The 18,005-nt window shown below is 33.2% G+C and overlaps 1 protein-coding gene across 1 annotated transcript in view; it reads left to right on the forward strand.

Annotated features, from left to right (window-relative positions):
* Positions 1–18,005, forward strand: part of CCDC178 (coiled-coil domain containing 178) — a 483,946-nt gene that overhangs the window by 121,760 nt on the left and 344,181 nt on the right. The window contains exons 12-13 of the mRNA XM_073006503.1: positions 14,776–14,871; positions 15,021–15,157. Of these exons, the coding sequence (XP_072862604.1) occupies positions 14,776–14,871; positions 15,021–15,157 (233 nt within the window). The remainder of the gene's footprint in view (positions 1–14,775; positions 14,872–15,020; positions 15,158–18,005) is intronic.

Genomic DNA, 18,005 nt, shown 5'->3' on the forward strand with positions numbered 1-18,005 from the left:
TGTGAGAGGATTCCTTGTTCTCTGCACAGTATTAGCACAAGGGTGAGGCACTGGCGGGGGCGGGGCTTGCTGGCTCTGGGTCCTCCAAGGCTCTCAGAAATGGCCATGATCAGGGATGTTGAGGTTCCAGCTGCACTCCCATGTGCTAGCAGGGCAAGTAAAGCAAAAACTCTCCCGTGCAGACATGTGCCAGGGTAGTGATGTGGTGAGTTGCTGTGAGCCCAGGGAGCGCTGAAGTATGGAGAGCGAGCATGTGGGCTGGTGTGTGGCCACAGGGGACCATCTTACTGGAGCTCTCTTTGGTTAGGTATGGTTTACCGATGCAGAAGCTATGGTGTGGGCCCCACTCGAGACTGCCCTATAAGCAGGTTTGGCCAGGCTGGGGACCCGTGAGAGGCCAGCAGACTAAAGAGTGCACAGGTCAGACTAGTCCCATCTGATGTGCACAACCACCTTGCAGAGATCCCACCGTTCCGCTAGGGCTAAAGAATCTTACAGGAGCAAGTCGAGCCTAGAGGTAGGGCCACCCCTAGCTGTGCTGCACTACAGATGCTCTGGCACCAAACCCTCTAGGCTCTACATCAGCTGGCTTGCTGCCCTTACCACTTCTCGAAGAGGCTCTCCTTGCCACCTCAAGTGTCCATGGTGGTCGAGGGGTCCCTTCCTGCTGGGGTTTCAGAGGCCCATGGCAAGAGCAGGTTGCTCCTAGCCAGTTCCACTCACCCATTCCTCCGGAACAGTTGTGGTTCAAAAATGAGCCCCCATATGCGATAGCCCTTGCAGCATTCCCAGCTTTCTCCCCCTTCAACCCAGCTTCTGTGTCCACTCTTGGTGTCTTCCCTCTGAAGATCTGTTAAAAGCACGCCAGTAGTCTCAGTCCCTCCATGGGAGCTGTTCCACTTGTCTGCACCTAGTTGGCCATCTTGCCCTGTCTCTCTTTAGAGTTTCTTAAACCCTTGTCATTGGATATTAAGTGTGTTTTAATTTTTAAGTATTATAAACGAAGCTGTAATAAATATCTCTAAAACTTTTAAATTGAACGTAACTATTCATTTTAAGCAAAACGGTATTGTGATAACAAATAATGAATTATATTATACAGTATTATAAGAAGCACAGGTAAAAATGATATATCTTAGCATTCTGCCAAAGCTTAAATAATTTGCCAGTATTTTCACATTTTCCAAAATTCTTAAAACCTTAACTTTACCCTTTTTCAATCCACTTTTAAGAAGACATCTTTATGAATTGAATTTCATATCATTAACTCTATGGGGTTATAAGACTTGTCGCATTGTCTATTGGATCTTGTATGGCAACTGGTTCACAATTTTGTACTATATTCACCCTTTAATTGTATAATTTAGATGTTGGCATTGGCTTTACTTCCTTGAATATAAAATAAGTTTTGAACATTTAAACATAACCAAAACTACATAATAACTCTTGGTGATTAAATTGTTTAAATCTAGAGGTGTCCTTCCTTCATATACCTTATGATTTAAATTATTTAATTTTTAAGATAAAAATTGTTTTTGTCTTTAATGATTATTATATTGTAAAAGAGATAGATTTTGGAAGTTTTGTAATTGATTTCAGTGAAATGGAGAGCTAAGAAAACTTACTCTCTTTGCAATAAATAGCGCATATTTAAAATCACTGTAATTTTGTATACATTTGATTCCATATGATTAACTCTTAGATGAATCTATCCATTTTAATTTTATATATATTATCTTTCCATATTGTCCAGCAGATTTCTTGTACTTCACAGTCTGCATTTAGAGGTAATTTCTGTGTATTAAATACTGTCAGTACTGGTTGCGAATAGTAATATTCTCTAAAGGATAAAATGCTCCAAGGTTGGTAAATTCAGTCACTTTCTAGCTGCTGTGTTGATTTTGTATATGACACAATAAAACCTATATTCTGTATATAAATGCTAAAATTTTAGTTTTATGTTTAGGCATAGTATAAAAATATTATTTAATCAATTTTAATTGAAGTTACTTTTAGAAGGGTGGATTTATAGGCTTCTTAAACAAGAGGGCATCAAGGAAATTTAAGGGTGTTACTTCTCAACTACTTTAGTGTAGCCAAAAATAGAGAAGTGATTATCTTTTTAAAAAATGATGGATTTGGCTTCTTTCTCATGAAATAAATATATATATATGTACATATGTGTATATATATGTGTGTGTATATATATGTATGTATTTTAGGATCATCGGAAAGTCATAATTTCTTTCTTTAGTTTCAAAGCTCCAAAAAAACAAAGACATTTCACCCCAGGATATATCAAACCTATATAGTTTCATCTGTACTTGATTAGATGATGAGATTTTGGACATTAGAGATAATAACATTTAGATGCAAGTTTGTGCTTTGGTTGGAGATTTGTGGGCACCCTCAGAGGAGGTGAATGTATTTTGCGTATGGGTGGGATGTGGATCCTGGACCCAGGGAGTGCAGTGTGGTATGCAGAATCTGGGCCCTCATAATTTGTGCCCTTCATGTCATGCTTGTAAATATGCAAGGTTATATGGGCAGAAGGATTTTGTAGATGTAATTGTGTTTATAATCAGTGCCATTAGATTGGGAGATTATCCTGGATTGTAATGGTAATCACATGAGTCTTTGAAAGCATAATTTTCTTCTGGCTGAGAGCAGAACAAGTCAGAGAAATGTAGAGTCAGAGAGTTCCAAAGCATGAGAAGCGCTCAGCCAGTCATTGCTGACTTGAAGATGGGAGGGGGCCACATAGAAACTGTGAAAAGATAATACATTCTGCCTGGAACTGTAATGAGATTACAACCTTAATGAGATTAGAAATGGTTTATCCCCCAGAGCCTCTAAAGGAGAGCCCAGGCCAACTGAAAGTTTCATTACAGCTTGTGAGACCCTAAGCAGAGTCCTGACCTAGCTCACCAGCATTCTGACTTATAGAAACAGGGGATAGTAAACAGGCATTATTTTAAGTCAATAAGATGATACTATTCAAATTGTTCAATTACATTTTGTGTCAGGAGCATTTTTAAAAGATTTCCTTATATAGAATTTGCAAGATTTTGAAAAGCGTATTCTTAATTTTTTGTACGTCTAGTTGAGGATTTCTTTGTTATTAATTCTTCTAACTGGTTATATTTGGTTTACGAAGTAAATAATGATAATTCTTATTGTACTAATTTACTAATTTTAAAAATTATTTATGTTACTCATCATCATTTGTCTGGGGTTTTCCAGGAATGCTATTATTTCATCTGCAATTAGAGATATTTTTTATTAATTCTTATGCCTTCAATCATTATTTTTTATCTGATTACATTGGTTAATACTTTTAATACAATGTTACATAGTAGTGGAAATAAGTGGCATCCTTGCTATGCCACACTCTTAATGGGATTGCTACTAGTATTTCTAGTCCGTTAAATATAATGCTGGCTTTAAGATTCAATATATGTTTTATCATGTTAGTAAAGTATTGTCACTTTCAATGTATTGAGTAGTTTTTAAAATTGGGAATGGGTATTGAATTTTCTCAAGAAAATTTTCTGCCTCTATGGAGAAGCTCATGTAATATTTCTCTCATTATCTATAATACAGTAAATTAAATTAATGGATTTTCTAATTTGAACCTTGAATTGTTAGAATAAATCTTACTTGACCATTATATCTCTCATCCTTTCTTAAATACACCCCAATTTTCTTTTTACCATTGCCATTAAACCTTAGGTCACCAGTGATTTCCATTTTGCTAAATCTAATCATTATTCTTTTGTCCTCATCTTAATTAACTTACACACACCACTTAACCAAATTGATTATACCCTTAGCCTTGGAAATTTTTTTCTTTTGGCTTCCAGAACACATTCGTCATGGTTTTTGCTACTTTTCTGGATTCTTCTTCTCAGTTCCCTCTACTGGTTTCTTTATATCTCCTCAAACCCCCAAAATTTGAGAACCCCAGTGCTTGGTCTTTTATAACAAATCTTATATATCTAACTGCCAACTCTTAATCTCCACTTAGATGTCTAGCAAGTATCTCAAGTTTAACTGTCCTAAAATTGTACTTCAGATGTGGAACCACTCTATAACCTGCATTCTTCCCTATTTCAGTTTATGACAATTCAAATCTTCCAGCTTTTCAGGCCACAACATTTGAAATATGCACTTAAATGCATTTATTTATTAAAATGAAACGTTCATTTATTTTGTGAATTTCTGGGCCAAAGAATACACATGTTCAGCTTTAGTAAACAATGCCAGAAAGTTTTCCCAAAGCATTATGCATTTTTCTATGCTTAACATCATGTCTGAGAGATCCAGTTTCAGATTCACAGTACCATCTAATATTGTCATTTATTTATTTATTTACTTACTTTAGAAACACGGTCTTGCTCTGTTGCCCATTTTACAGTACAGTGGCAAAATCACACCTCACTGTAACCCTGAACTCCTGTGCTCAAGCCATCCTTTCACCTTAGCCTCCCAAGTAGCTGGAACTACAAGTGTACACCTGGCTTTTTTTTTTTTTTTTTTTTTTAGTAGAGATGGGATCTTGCTATGTTGCCCAGGCTGGTCTTAAACTCTTGGCCTGAAGTAATCCTTCTGCCTAGCTCTCCCAAAGAGTTGGGATTTCAGAAGTGTGTGGCAGCACCTGGCCAGTATTTATTTTTAATTGTAGTCCTTTTGGAGGACTCTGCTTTCAAATTTGCGTTTCTCTGATGACTAATGGGGCTAAACATTTTAAAAGCACTTAGTTAGAATGTTAGTCAGAGGCTAGCACAGAGACTCGGACTCAAAATTTCTCCTCCATGTTCTAGTTGTGACCTATTTGTTACTTCTTTTTGAGATTCTATTTTCTGGACTGAAAAAAATGGATATTTGTTAATTTGAGTTTTTAGGAATCTGAAAGAAAAATTTAGGCATTGAAGTGTTGATTAAAGATGAATATACATAAAGGCCTTCAAATTCATCTAAACAGCAGAGTTTATCATTTATATGAATGGTAAATTATTTTATCATTTAATAACTTAGTTTTTGTTAGTATTTCTGTGTTTAATCTTCCATTCAAGTTGCATATATTAAGAATATACCACATTTAAGGCTGAGGTGAGAGAATGGCATGAACTGGGGAGGCGGAGCTTCCAGTGAGCCAAGGAGATTGCACCACTGCACTCTAGCCTGGATGACAGAGCAAGACTGTCTGAAAAAAAAAAAAAAAAGAAAAAAATATATACCACATTTAAAGCATTGCTCTGTGAATTTCTAATATTACTAAATTACCAATTGTTTTAAATGTTGCACAGTCTCTTTCCTCAGAGATAGAGTTGTGCTGAACAGTTTTTCCCACCCGGATGTTTCCATTATTTTTATTCACAACTATTAGCAGTAATTTATATTTTGTGAATGAATGTTTCAGCCAATTTATACAAATGGGATTATGAAGATAAGTGTTGCCTTTCTTAAATTCTTCTTAAATGTTATTAAGTAACATATTCACTGAGATAAATGGTGTAAAATAAATAGATCTACAGATTTAGTAATTAACCTTATCTCCTACTGTCTTCTCATTTCTGATTCCCCATAAAATAGTCAATGTTACCCGTATAATGTGTCATTTTGCACATATTAGCCTATGCTCCTATAAGTATATATTAGGTTATAGTCTATATATATATCTGTATTGTTTTTGCTATCTGATTTTCACAAAAACAAGCTTGTCCTGTACACACATTTAGTAATCTTGCTCTTTTACTTAAAAATATTTTTTTTAATTTGATGTGGATATACATCAAGGTTATTAGATATGAATCTAATGCACTCTTTTAAACAGTAAACAAATATTACATACTAGGAACATGCCATAATATCAATCAGGGCACAGCGCAGGAAACAGAAATCCCTCTACTTTAGGAGAAAAAAATTTAGATACCAACAAATTTGCAAATCTGGCAGAAAAAGCCCTGGGTTGGACACCCAAAAATGTTTCCCAGATTGAGCATAGAAGCTACAGCATCTGAGGCTGTCCATGGAACTCCTGAGTTCAAAAGCCACAGTATTCAGCCTATCCCTGCTCTAGGATCAGGAAGCTGGGGTCTCGAAGTATTAACCACTGCTGCTAATTCTACAGTGCCTCAGTATCCATAGCTGGAAGATGGGCACTACAACTCAGCTACAAATAGCTCAAACTTAGCTCAAGTCTTCATGACCTTACTTGCCAGTAGAGACAATACATACAAAACTGAACTAAGCCAGAAGCAAACAGAAATCAGGAAGAAGACCATTACCTTCCACTTTCCATAATATACATAACTAAATCTCTGATCTGTTGAAACCAATTTGCATCCTAAACTTTTCCAGCAAGTAAAACCAGAAACCCCTCCCTCCTTTCCCTGCCCTGCCCTCCCTTCCCCTTCCCTTCCCTTCCTTTCCTCCAAGTAAAACTAGAAAAACCTCCCTTCCTCTCTTCCTCCCTTCCCCTTCCCCTCCCTTCCTCTTTGTATCCCTACCTTCCTTTCTGTTATTTTTATTTTCCTAGGCTTTGCTACCCAAGAAAGCCCATTAGAAGGAAAATGAAATGGAGGTTTACTGACCAGTAAACATTATTCACCTCAACGACAATGTATTCAATTATTTAACTTTTAAATAAATTCAGATTGAAAAATAGTTATTAACCACTGCAAATAATACTAAAATGAATAACTTTATATTTGTTGTTGTTATGAATTGGTTCTTTCTATGTGATAGAGTCTCGAAAGTTGAATTGTTGGATTAGAACTAAATATGTTTTTCAAAATAATTATTACTAAATATTTTCTAAAACATCTGTATACATATGCACATATATTTATATATTAGGAGCAACAGAAATGTATGATTTCTCTCATTTTTCCCAGAATGGTAGGTATTTTTAAATTATACCAACCTAATTGTTGCATAAAAAAGTGTTACATTAATTTCCATGTTCCTGCCTGATAGCAAAGTAAATACATTTTTTCTTTATTAGCCATTTAAATTTCATTTTCAATGCAAAGATTCCCATTAATGGTATACTATTTGATTTTAGATATTCTGATGATTAATATTTTTGAAGTTGTATATTTATTATTATTTATATTGGGAAAGGAATAAAGACATAATACTAGTGACTCCACGGATCTTATTACTTAGGCCAGGGCTAAAGTAATTGTACTTATCCAAAAGTTGCAGATTGCAAGAATTACACATGCAATGCTTAAGGTGTGCTCATGATTATCTCATAACTTCATTTAGTAGGCCTTCCACAAGCATTTATCGAAAGCATAGTGGTGCAAATCATTAATTTTGGCCCTTAGGCACTGAATTTTCATGTTTATTTTTTGATTTTTTTTTTCCACTGAAAAATACTTTGTAAACCTGACAAAGACTGACAATTAATTGTTTGGTGTGTAAAATATAAAATAATTTTATGCATCTGAGTTACTTGAGGCTAGATAATCTTTTCAAGGGTTATTTATGTTGTAGAGTCTGTCAGTATTTTATTTCTTTTTATGACTGAGTAGTTTCCATTTTCTAAGTACATGACATTTTGTTTATCCATTCTTTAGTAGATGGACTTTTGGCTGTTTCCACTTTTTTTTTTTTTTTTGACTCTTAAGAATAACGCCACTCTTAAACATTCACTACAACTTTTGCATAATATGTTTCATTTTCCTTGGTTATATATCTAGGAGTGAAATTGCCAGGTCATGTGATAGCTCGATGTTTAACATTTTGAGGAAATGCTGAACTATTTTCCAAAGTGACTACAATATTTTACATTACCATAGCGATTTATAAGAGTTTCAATTCTAACACATTCTCAGCAAAAATTAGTATTATCTGTCCATTTTTTTTCCCCCTTTTTAAATAAAGCCATCCTTAGTGGGTATATAGCGGCATCTCACTGTGGTTTTGATTTGCATTTCCATAGTCACTAATAATGGAAAGTGGCTTTTCCTGTGTTTGTCATTTGTATATCTTCCTTGGAGAAATGTCTTTTCAAATCTTTTGTCCATTTTCTATTCCGTTCTTTTTCACTTTTTATTGAGTTGTAAGTATTCTTTCTGTAGTTCGGATATTAGACACTCATCAGATAGATTATTTGAAAATATTTTCTCCCACTCCATGTCATGTCTTTTCACTTTCCTGTTAGTATACTTCAAGCAGAAGATATTAAAAAGTTTAAAAACTAAAAGTTTGTAATTTTGATGGAGTCTTATTTATCTATTTTATCTTTGGTTGCCTATGCTTTAAGTATCATATCTGAGAAATCACTGCTTAACCCAAAGTCTCAAAGACTTATATCTATGTTTTCTTCTAAGATTTGTATGGTTTTAACGATTACATTTATATTTTGTAATCCAAGTTTAGTTAATGTTTGTCTATGGTATGAAGTAGAAGTCAAAATTCATTGTTTGTATGTGGATATTCAGTATTTTCAGCAGCATTCTTTGAAAACACTATTTTTTCTCATTGAATTGTCTAGACACTGTTGTTAAAATCAATTGGTAATTAGTGTAGTATGGGTTAATTTCTACATTCTCAATTTTATTCCATTGATTTATATGTCTTTCCTTATGCCAGTACTACAATGTCTTGATTAATGGAGTTTTGTAAATCAATGAGGAGAGCATTGTCATCTTAAAAATATTAAGTGTCTAAATTCATGATTACAGATATATTTTCATTTAGGCTTATTTAATCCCTTTTAACTATGTGTTGTAACTTTCAGTGTACAAGTCTTGTACTGTTTAGTAAAATGTATTCCTCAATTTTTATTCATTTTGACACTATTATAAATAAAATTGTCTTAATTACATTTTTATATTGCTTATTGCTAGTGTATAGAAATACCACCAATGTTTGTGTGTTGTCTTTGTATCCTGCAAGTTGTAAAATTGTTCATTAGGCTCTATAGTTTTTACAAATAGATTATTTAGGACTTTCTCTACACCAATCCTTTTATCTGCAAATACAGATGTTTACTTCTTTCTTTTCAGTCCGGAAATGTTTATTTCTTTTTTTTTTTCCCCTAATTACTTTGGTTAGAGCATCAAATACAATGTTAAAAAAAGACAGTGAGAGCAAATATCCCATCCTTTCTGATATTAATGATATTATCCACTTTTCATCAAGTATGAGGTTGGCTTTCACGGGTATATTTTATCAGGATAAGAAAATTTCCCTTTATTGTTACCTTTCTGATTTTTTTTTTTAGTTACAAAAGGGTATAGAAATATTTCAAATGATTTTTCTACATTCATTGAAATAATGAAATGGCTTTGGTCCTTTATTATATTAATATGGTGTTTATTACATTTACTGATTTTTACATTTTGAACCAACCTTGCATTTCTAGATAAATCTCACTTCATCATGGTGTGTAATCCTTTCTGTATGTTTATGGATTCAGCAACTATTTTGTTAAGGATTTTTGTGTCTATATTCACAAGAGATGTCAGATGTCAGTCTATACTTTTCATTTCTTGTGTGTCTTGTCGGGATATGCTATCACAGTGAGACTGCCTCATAGAATAAGCTGGTAAGTGTATATTTCTTTTCTATGTTTTGGAATATTTTGTGAAAGACTCATCTTGATTCATCTTTTAACATCTAGTAGTATTCACCAGTAAAGCAGTTTGGTTCTGACTTATCTTTGTGAGAAGTTTTTGATGATTAATTCAGTTTATTTGCTTGTTACAGATTTATTCAGATTTTCTGTTTCTTCTTGAGTAAGTTTTGTTAGGTGGTGTATTTTTAGGAATTTATTCATTTCATGTTGTTTATCTAATTTGTTGGCATAACATGTTTTACAGTATTCTCTTATAATCACTTTTTGAAGGTTCATAGCAATACTCTCTCTTGAATTTCTGATTTTAATAATTTGAATCTTCTATCTGTTTTCTTGGTCAGTGTATATAGTATTGTATCAAATTTCTTGACCTTTCCAAATAACAAACTTTTGGTTTTGTTGATTCTCTCAATTTTTTGTGTGTATTAGAATTCATATTTTTCCCACTGCAGTTTTTTTTTAAATGATTTTCATTCTTTTACTTGCTTTGGGTTTAGTTAGCTCTTTTTCTAATTCTCTTAGATGTAAAGTTAGGTTACTGACATAAGAACTACTTCTTTAATGTGGGCACTTAAAGCTAGAAATTTCCTTTAAAGCACTGCTCTAACTTCATCCAATAAGTTTCAATGTGTTGTACATTCATTCTCTTTCATCTCAAAATATTTTCTAATCATTCTTGAGATTTCTTCTTATACCTGCTGGTTATCAAGGAACATATTGTTTAATGTTCATATGTTTAGAATTTCCTTCTTTTATTTCTTTCTGTTGTTGATTTATAATTTCATTCTAATATGGCTGGAGAAGGCACTTTGCATGACTTCAGACATGCAGTATGCAGTCTCTATTTTTGTTAAATTTTCTATTTCTCTGTTTAGTTCTGTCAGTTTTTGTTTGATGTATCTTGAAGCTTTGTTGTTGGGTGGATTGATATTCGTGATTGTTATGTCTTGATTAATTGACCCTTCTGTTATTATAAAATGTCATTCTTTGTTTGTTCTAGCAATTTTTATTCTAAAGTCTATTTTGTCTGATATTAATCTAGCCACTTCAGCTCTAACATGGTTGCTGTTTGCATGGAATTTCTTTTTCCAGCCTTTACTTTTAACATATTTGTGTCTGTGATCTCCCATGTGTCTTTTGTGAACAGTATATGATAGGACCATTTCTTTCAAATTCATTCTGTCAATCTCTATACTTTAATTAGAGGGTTTAATTTATTTACATTTGATGTACTTACTGATAAGGTAGGATTTGTATTTGCCATTCTGCTACTTATTTTCTCTGTGTCTTATGTGTTTATATTTTCTCTGTTCCTTCATTACTGCCTTCTTTTATATAATACTTTAATTACTTTGTAATTGATTTGACTATAAATTTTTATACTATTTTCCTAGCAATTGCCCTGGGAGTGGAATTCACAATTTAATTTACAAAAAATTATTTTGGATTAATACTAGCAATTTCATTAGTATACACATTTCTTCCTCCTTTATAGCTTGCTTTCTTCCTTTATTTGTCTTGATATTGTATAAATTATATCTTTATACATTGTGTGACTATCAACAGAAATTTACAATTAGTGCTTTATGCAATTGCCTTTCAAATTAGGCAACAAAAAATGGTTACAAAATAATACATTTATACATTTTTAATATTTACTTATACAGTTATGATTACTGGTTGTCTTTATTTCTTCTTGTGGATTCAAGTTACTGTCTAGCATTCTTTCATCTCAATTTGAAGGATTCCCTTGAGTGTTTCTTATAGAACAGGTTTATCCCAATATTTAATTATCTGGGAATGTCCTAATATCTCTATGTTTTCAAGTTATAGTTTTGCTTGATATAGTATTCTTGGTACTTTTCTTTTATTTCTGTATGTTGTATATGCTAGTATATACTTTCTGTTTCCCATTGTTTTGAGTGAAAAATTATCTGTTAATCGTATTGAAGATCCTTGACATGTGAAGTGTCACTTCTCTCTTGTTGCTTCCAGGATTCTCTCTCTGTCTTTGACTTTTGACAGTTTGATTGTGATGTATCTCAAGTATATATCTTTGAGTTTTTACTACTGGAATTTCTTGGGCTTCCTCAATGTATAAATTAATGTTTTTTAAACCAAATTTTGGAAGTTTTCAGCCATTATTTATTTGAATATACTTTTTGCCTCCCCCCTCCTTTTCTCTTTTGACTACTTTTACTTTTGTATATATATTGGTATACTTCATGGAATGTCACACAACTATGAAACTCTGTTCATTTTTCATTATTTTTTCTTTCTGTTCTTCAGTCTAGATAATCTCAGTTGACTCATCTTCAGGTTTGATGATTCTTTCTTCTGCCTACTTGAATATGCTGTTGAGTGCAGATAGCGAAAATTTTTTAGTTCAGTTATTTTACTTTTCAACCGTCAAATTTATATTTGAATTTTTAAAATAATTTATATCACTTTATTAATAGTTTCTATTTGCTAAAACATTATTTTAATGCTTTGTTTTAGTTCTTTAGATCCTTGAATATATTTATAATTTCCAATTGGATTAATAAATAAAATGTCTAATTTTCCTCTGAGACAATTTCTATTGACTAATTTTTTATTCTCTATAGTCTGTACTTTCTTAATTCTTTGAATGTCTCATTTTTAGTTGTTGAAAACTGGACATTTTAAATATAATGTATTTATACTGGACACCATATTTTCACTTCTCCTTAGGATTTGTTCCTGTTGCTGTTTGCTGAAGTAGTAATTTTTGTTGTTTTGTTTAGGGAACTTGCTAACTTAATTCGATAAAGTCTGTTGTCTTTCTCATGTGCAGCCCCTGAAGTCTCTTCTGAGCTGAGGGTCTGTTAATCATTGGATATTAATCCTTAAAATCTGAAAAAAAAATTCTCTCTGTCTTTGCAGAAAAGTTCTGTGTGCTTGTTTAGGTTCACCTTCAATAAACAACCAGGCAGTTGCCAACTCTGCCTTAGTTTTGTTATTGTTGTTGCTTCCTGCTTGCATAGAGCCTCAAGATCAGCAGGAGGTGAGAGGTTAAATGGCTTCTCGGGTATTTCCAGAACATGTGAATACCCTGGTCTTTCACACCTTCCTGGGTATTTGCAGCCTTCTAGATTCCCAGGAGTATGTTGGAGCTTTACAAAGTACTATGGATGTAATTCCACCAGCTTTCCCTTTTTAGTTTGTTAGTTCATCTACTGTTTGTTCCAATTTTTAGCCACTATCTCAGGTGGCCACAGAGTTAATCAATTGCCTGTAATTTTTTTGGACAACCATGCTCTGGAGAAAAAGCTTTTCTGGGAGAGAGTTTTTGTGCTGGTGAACTCTGCATCAAATCAAATGCAGACATCCTTGCAAGTGGAGGTTTCCATAAAAACCACCAGAAAGGTCCAATAAAGACAATTTTTTTTTGAGAATGAGGCTTTGAAAGCATTCTAGCCTGATTCTGCTCCCTCTGGTGGCTGCCAGAAGGCTGCTTTTAACAACAAATTATTCTTTGAGGCTTCTGTGGAGCTGAAGAGATAGGACTAGAAGGTGAAACACCACAAAGCACACCTTACTAAGCTTAGGCTGTTTTTATTAAATCAGTGCTCCCTAGATTGTTGCAAGCCTTTGGCTAATTTTGAGTGCTGACAAGGCTGATTTGACTTTTTTTTGCCAGGTTTTTTTTTTTATTATTATTACATTTATATAGGAGGGAGTTTTCAGAGACTCCTGCTTCACTATTTTCCTTGATGTCTCTGCAAGGACATAATCTGGGAATGTTGGCTTTTTATTTTACATTTTTTCATGGTCTTCTTTTATAATTTACATTTTGTTTATGGTGGTTTTTTTTTGACAGCACATTTTTATAAAATGTGCTGTCAAACCCATCAACAGATCTCTTAGTTTAAGGTGACACTCTCCTTTAGCCCAAGATTATGCAAATGAAATTTTATTGATTATTCTAATTTGAACATGTTTTGTGTTTGCATTTAGATTTTTATTCCTCTGAAACTTTACTTTTGTTATTATATGAGTTCGATGTGAGGTATAGAGACCACTTTGAATTTTTCTAAACAGAGATTTTGTATTATTTCAGTACCATTAATTAAACAACTTCTCGCTCACTGAATTCAGATATCATTTTTTAAAAATATTGATTTGGATTTATTTCTGGCCTTTAATTTTTCCCTCTGATCTTTACTATGATGAGGAAAATAAATGGTGCCTTAATATAGACGTATTATAGGATGTTTCAGTATCTGGTAGCAAGTGTCCAATATTTATTTTTCAGATAACTTTTGGCTAGTCTCAGGTACCTTTTTTCCATGTGAACTTCATTTAATGCAGTTCAAAAAATACTACTCCATTTTGCTATATTTTTACTCTAATGTTGAGAGAACACACATTATAGTCTATTAAACCTTTTTGTAATAAATCATCCTTTTCATGTAAAACTTGATTTAGGGTATTTAATAAGAGTTTTTGTTTACTTTATATAAGTCCTCTACTTTTTGTCAAATTTTTTCCCAAATAATTTATATTTTTGAGAAAACTTTAAAATTATTTCTTCTATATTTTAAAAACAGATTATTACTCTTACAGATAAAAGCTGTTCATTTCCTAATCCTTATATCCCAGCCATTTTACCAAAGTTGTTTATTATTGTTTTAAATAGAATTCTTCTATTTTTCTAGGTATTTAATCATGTTATTGAAAGTTGAAGATACATTACCTATTCATTTTCAATACTATAATATTAATATTTGATTTTATTATGTAATTATGTTTACTTAGTCTTTCCCAAAGTGTGATTAATAATAATGGTGATAAAAGAGATAATATGGTCTTACTCTTGAGTCTCATGAGGATACATTCAGAATTTTATAATTTATTTTGGTATTTGCTATTGTTTCTTTATATTATATTTGAATAATTTTTTCTTGTACTAGTTTTTTTAAGATATGAAAACTAGATAGTGAGTGAATTTATTAAATGACGGTTTTGCAAAGTGTTAGCATACTTATTTTCTCCTTTAACTTGTTGATGTGATGAATTATAATTCTGAATTTTCTATTGTTTTTCAATTTTTATGTAACTGAAACAAATTCTACTTTATCATGATTAATTTATTTTTTACCTTATGGAAGGATGAAAAGCTACACAATTCACTTTATTCTGTATATCTTCTTTCTTAGCTGGAAGATTTGAGAAGAGTTTATGACCAACTAATCTGGAAGCAAAAAAGCCAGGAAAATCAGTATCAGGAAGCAGTTAATGATTTTTATGCTGCAGTAAGTTGATTTTTTCCTGCTTCCCACTTAGAATGCCATTCTGTATTTCCAAATATTAACTCATATATCTAAAAGTTATTTCATTATTATACCTTTTGCCTTTTGATAATTAGACATGTATGAATGATTCTTTTATTCTCTTCTTAAAGAAAAAAACATGGGATATTGAACTTTCTGATGTTGCAAAAGATTTTTCAGCTATTTCTTTGGCATATACAAAACTGATGGAAGACAATAAAAAACTTGGGATTGACACTAACAAAATAACAGAACAAATCAATGAAAGGTAAATTTGCAAATACATTTTTTTCTTATATACCATAATACAAGATATTAAATATAACAAATCTCTCCAGTTTGTGTCCCTGGAGTGATATAGTGGTGTTTTTGTTTATCATTAGCTTAAAATTTAAGCTCTATTCAAAATGTTGCCTTTAATCACTCTGGGTCCCCTTTGAAAAGTCAAAATAATTGTAAAAAATTATCTTATAAGAAGCTCTACACACCCTCATCTCACCTCTTTTTGACATATCCTCTTATACTCAAAAATACTTTAAACTTCAAATACAGTAGCCCCCCCCCTTAACCGTGGGAGATATGTTCCAAGACCCATAGTGAATGCCTGAAACCACAGATAGTACCAAACCCTATATGTACTACAATTTTTCAATCTGATAACTGAGCTGACTACTAAGTGACTAACAGACAGGTAGCATACACAGCATGGATATGCTGGACAAAGGGATTATTCACATCTGGGGCAAGAGAGCATGAGATTTCATCATGCTACTTAGAACAGCCTACAATTTAAAACTTATGAATTGTCTATATCTGGAATTTGCCATTTAATCTTTGCAGACTACAGTTGACCACAGGTAACTAAACCTGCAGGAATTAAAACTTGCAGATATGGAGGATCTTATGTATGTCTTATCAAGCTCATGATCTCTTTCAGTCCACTCTCAATTTTTCCCACAACTACTATACTAGTATTCTTGGTTCGGAAACATACGAGTTTTCTTGACTCCTCTATTTCAACTCTCATATTTAATGTATCAACAAGAGCTAGTCCACGTACTAATATTTGCTAATATTACAGTATTTTCAGTTTATTCTCTTCATTGCTCCACCGACAATCTAGTATAAGCTATCATCATGTCTGGCATGAACTCACAGTGACTGGCAGAACTGGTCCACCTGCAATCACTTTCTAATCCATTATCTACATTTTGATAGGCATGTTCTTATTTATCTTAACATAAGTATGATCAATTTCCCTCTGTATCTGCATGAATTTTAACAGGGGTGAAAGGACAAAAGACCCCCCCACCACATATCCTGCAAGGTCCCTTGAATAGGCATATCCGCTTCTACAGTCTCATATTCTTCCCGGTTCTTCCTTATTACTTGGTTCAAATATAGTAGTATTACTTCAGTTTCTCCTACTTGTCACTCTTTTTTCCAGCCCATACATGGTATTTTTATGCTACTTTATTTTCCTATAATGTTTTTACGACTTCCTTCTACCTAATTGCCACTTATCCTTAAGATTACAGCTGACTATCCTGTGAAATTCAATTCCTCTGCTATATGTATATGTGATACACATGCCTCTCTTTTTCACATCTCTTCTCATATTCATAATTTTTTTGTGTATGAATATTTGATTGATTTCTGTCTTCCTCAAAAATGGGAAGATCCATGAGGTCAGACCATGACTACTTTTCCTTCGCTACTGAATCCTCATCATATAGCAGAGAGTCTGACACATACTATGCTATCAGGAAAAAGGTGACCATGATACTTGATTATTGTATTGGAAGTTTGATAAAATTTCTTAGAATTATTTTACCTTTGAAAATGATGAAATGGAACAATTGTAAAACTTTATTGTATGTGAAACATACTTTTTTAAAGGAAGCTGGTTTTTTAAAGAATAACTTAAAACTGTAGTTGCTAATATTACTACATTTTATCATTTTATTTTATAAAGAAAAAGAACCAGAGGAGCAAAAGCAAACAAACATCTGAAGAGTGAGTGATCTAATAAGGACACTCATCTGGAGGAAAGGAAGAGTGTGTGAGAGCTAGCACTTAGTAGATTATTCTGCAGTAACACGCAACGCCCAAATCTTAGTGACTCAAAATAAGAAGGTTGTTTTCTCACTCACGTAGTAATTTAGCTAGTAATAGAGGGAAAAGTACATTAGTGAGATCACTCAGTGGCTCTTGTAGCTTCCACAGGAGGGTGATACATGTTAACACCACTCACATTCCTTTGAACAAAGCAAGTCACATGGCCAAGTCTGATGTCAGTGGGATGACAAGTCTAATTCTCTCAAGAATAGACTGGGTGCGGTGCCTTAGGCCTGTAATCCCAGCACTTTGGGAGGCCAAGGCGGGCGGATCACGAGGTCAGGAGATCGACACCATGCTGGCTAATATGGTGAAACCCCGTCTCTACTAAAAATACAAAAAAATTAGCCAGGCATGGTGGCAGGTGCCTATAGTCCCAGCTACTCAGGAGGCTGAGGCAGGAGAATGGCGTGAACCCGGGAGGTGGAGTTTGCAGCGAGCCGAGATGGTGCCACTGCACTCCAGCCTGGGCGACAGAGCAAGGCTCTGTCTCAAAAGAAAAAAATAACAAATAACAAAAAATGAATAGATGTAGTGAATTATTGGGAACACAAGTACATCTGTCACAAGCAGTGGGAATGCAGCTCTATTTATTGGGAAGGATTTCTTTCCATGGTGTATTATCTTGCTTACCCAGAAAACACCTTGAGATGTTACTTAATTATTTAATCATTTAATTTACCCCCAATTTTTACCAGAAATTAAAAATTAAATGGATAATTTTTAACAGTGGATTACATGGTGCAGAACAGAGAATTAATAAACAATCGGTAAAATAAAGTGAAAGAGAGATTAAGAGATTTGCAGGCAAGAGTCAGGTCTACCATATATCTAAGTCATGTTCCTAAAGAAGAGAAGATTAAAACACAGGACAAAGAGATAATTACCAATTCATATGTCAAAATAGTTCTTATATTCTTGTTTCTAACTGGTAACTATATATATGTATTACATTTATGTATATGTGCAAATAATTTTGTCTATTTCAAGTATTTGCA

This window comes from Chlorocebus sabaeus, chromosome 18, assembly GCF_047675955.1.
Source record: "Chlorocebus sabaeus isolate Y175 chromosome 18, mChlSab1.0.hap1, whole genome shotgun sequence".
Classification (NCBI taxonomy): domain Eukaryota; kingdom Metazoa; phylum Chordata; class Mammalia; order Primates; family Cercopithecidae; genus Chlorocebus; species Chlorocebus sabaeus.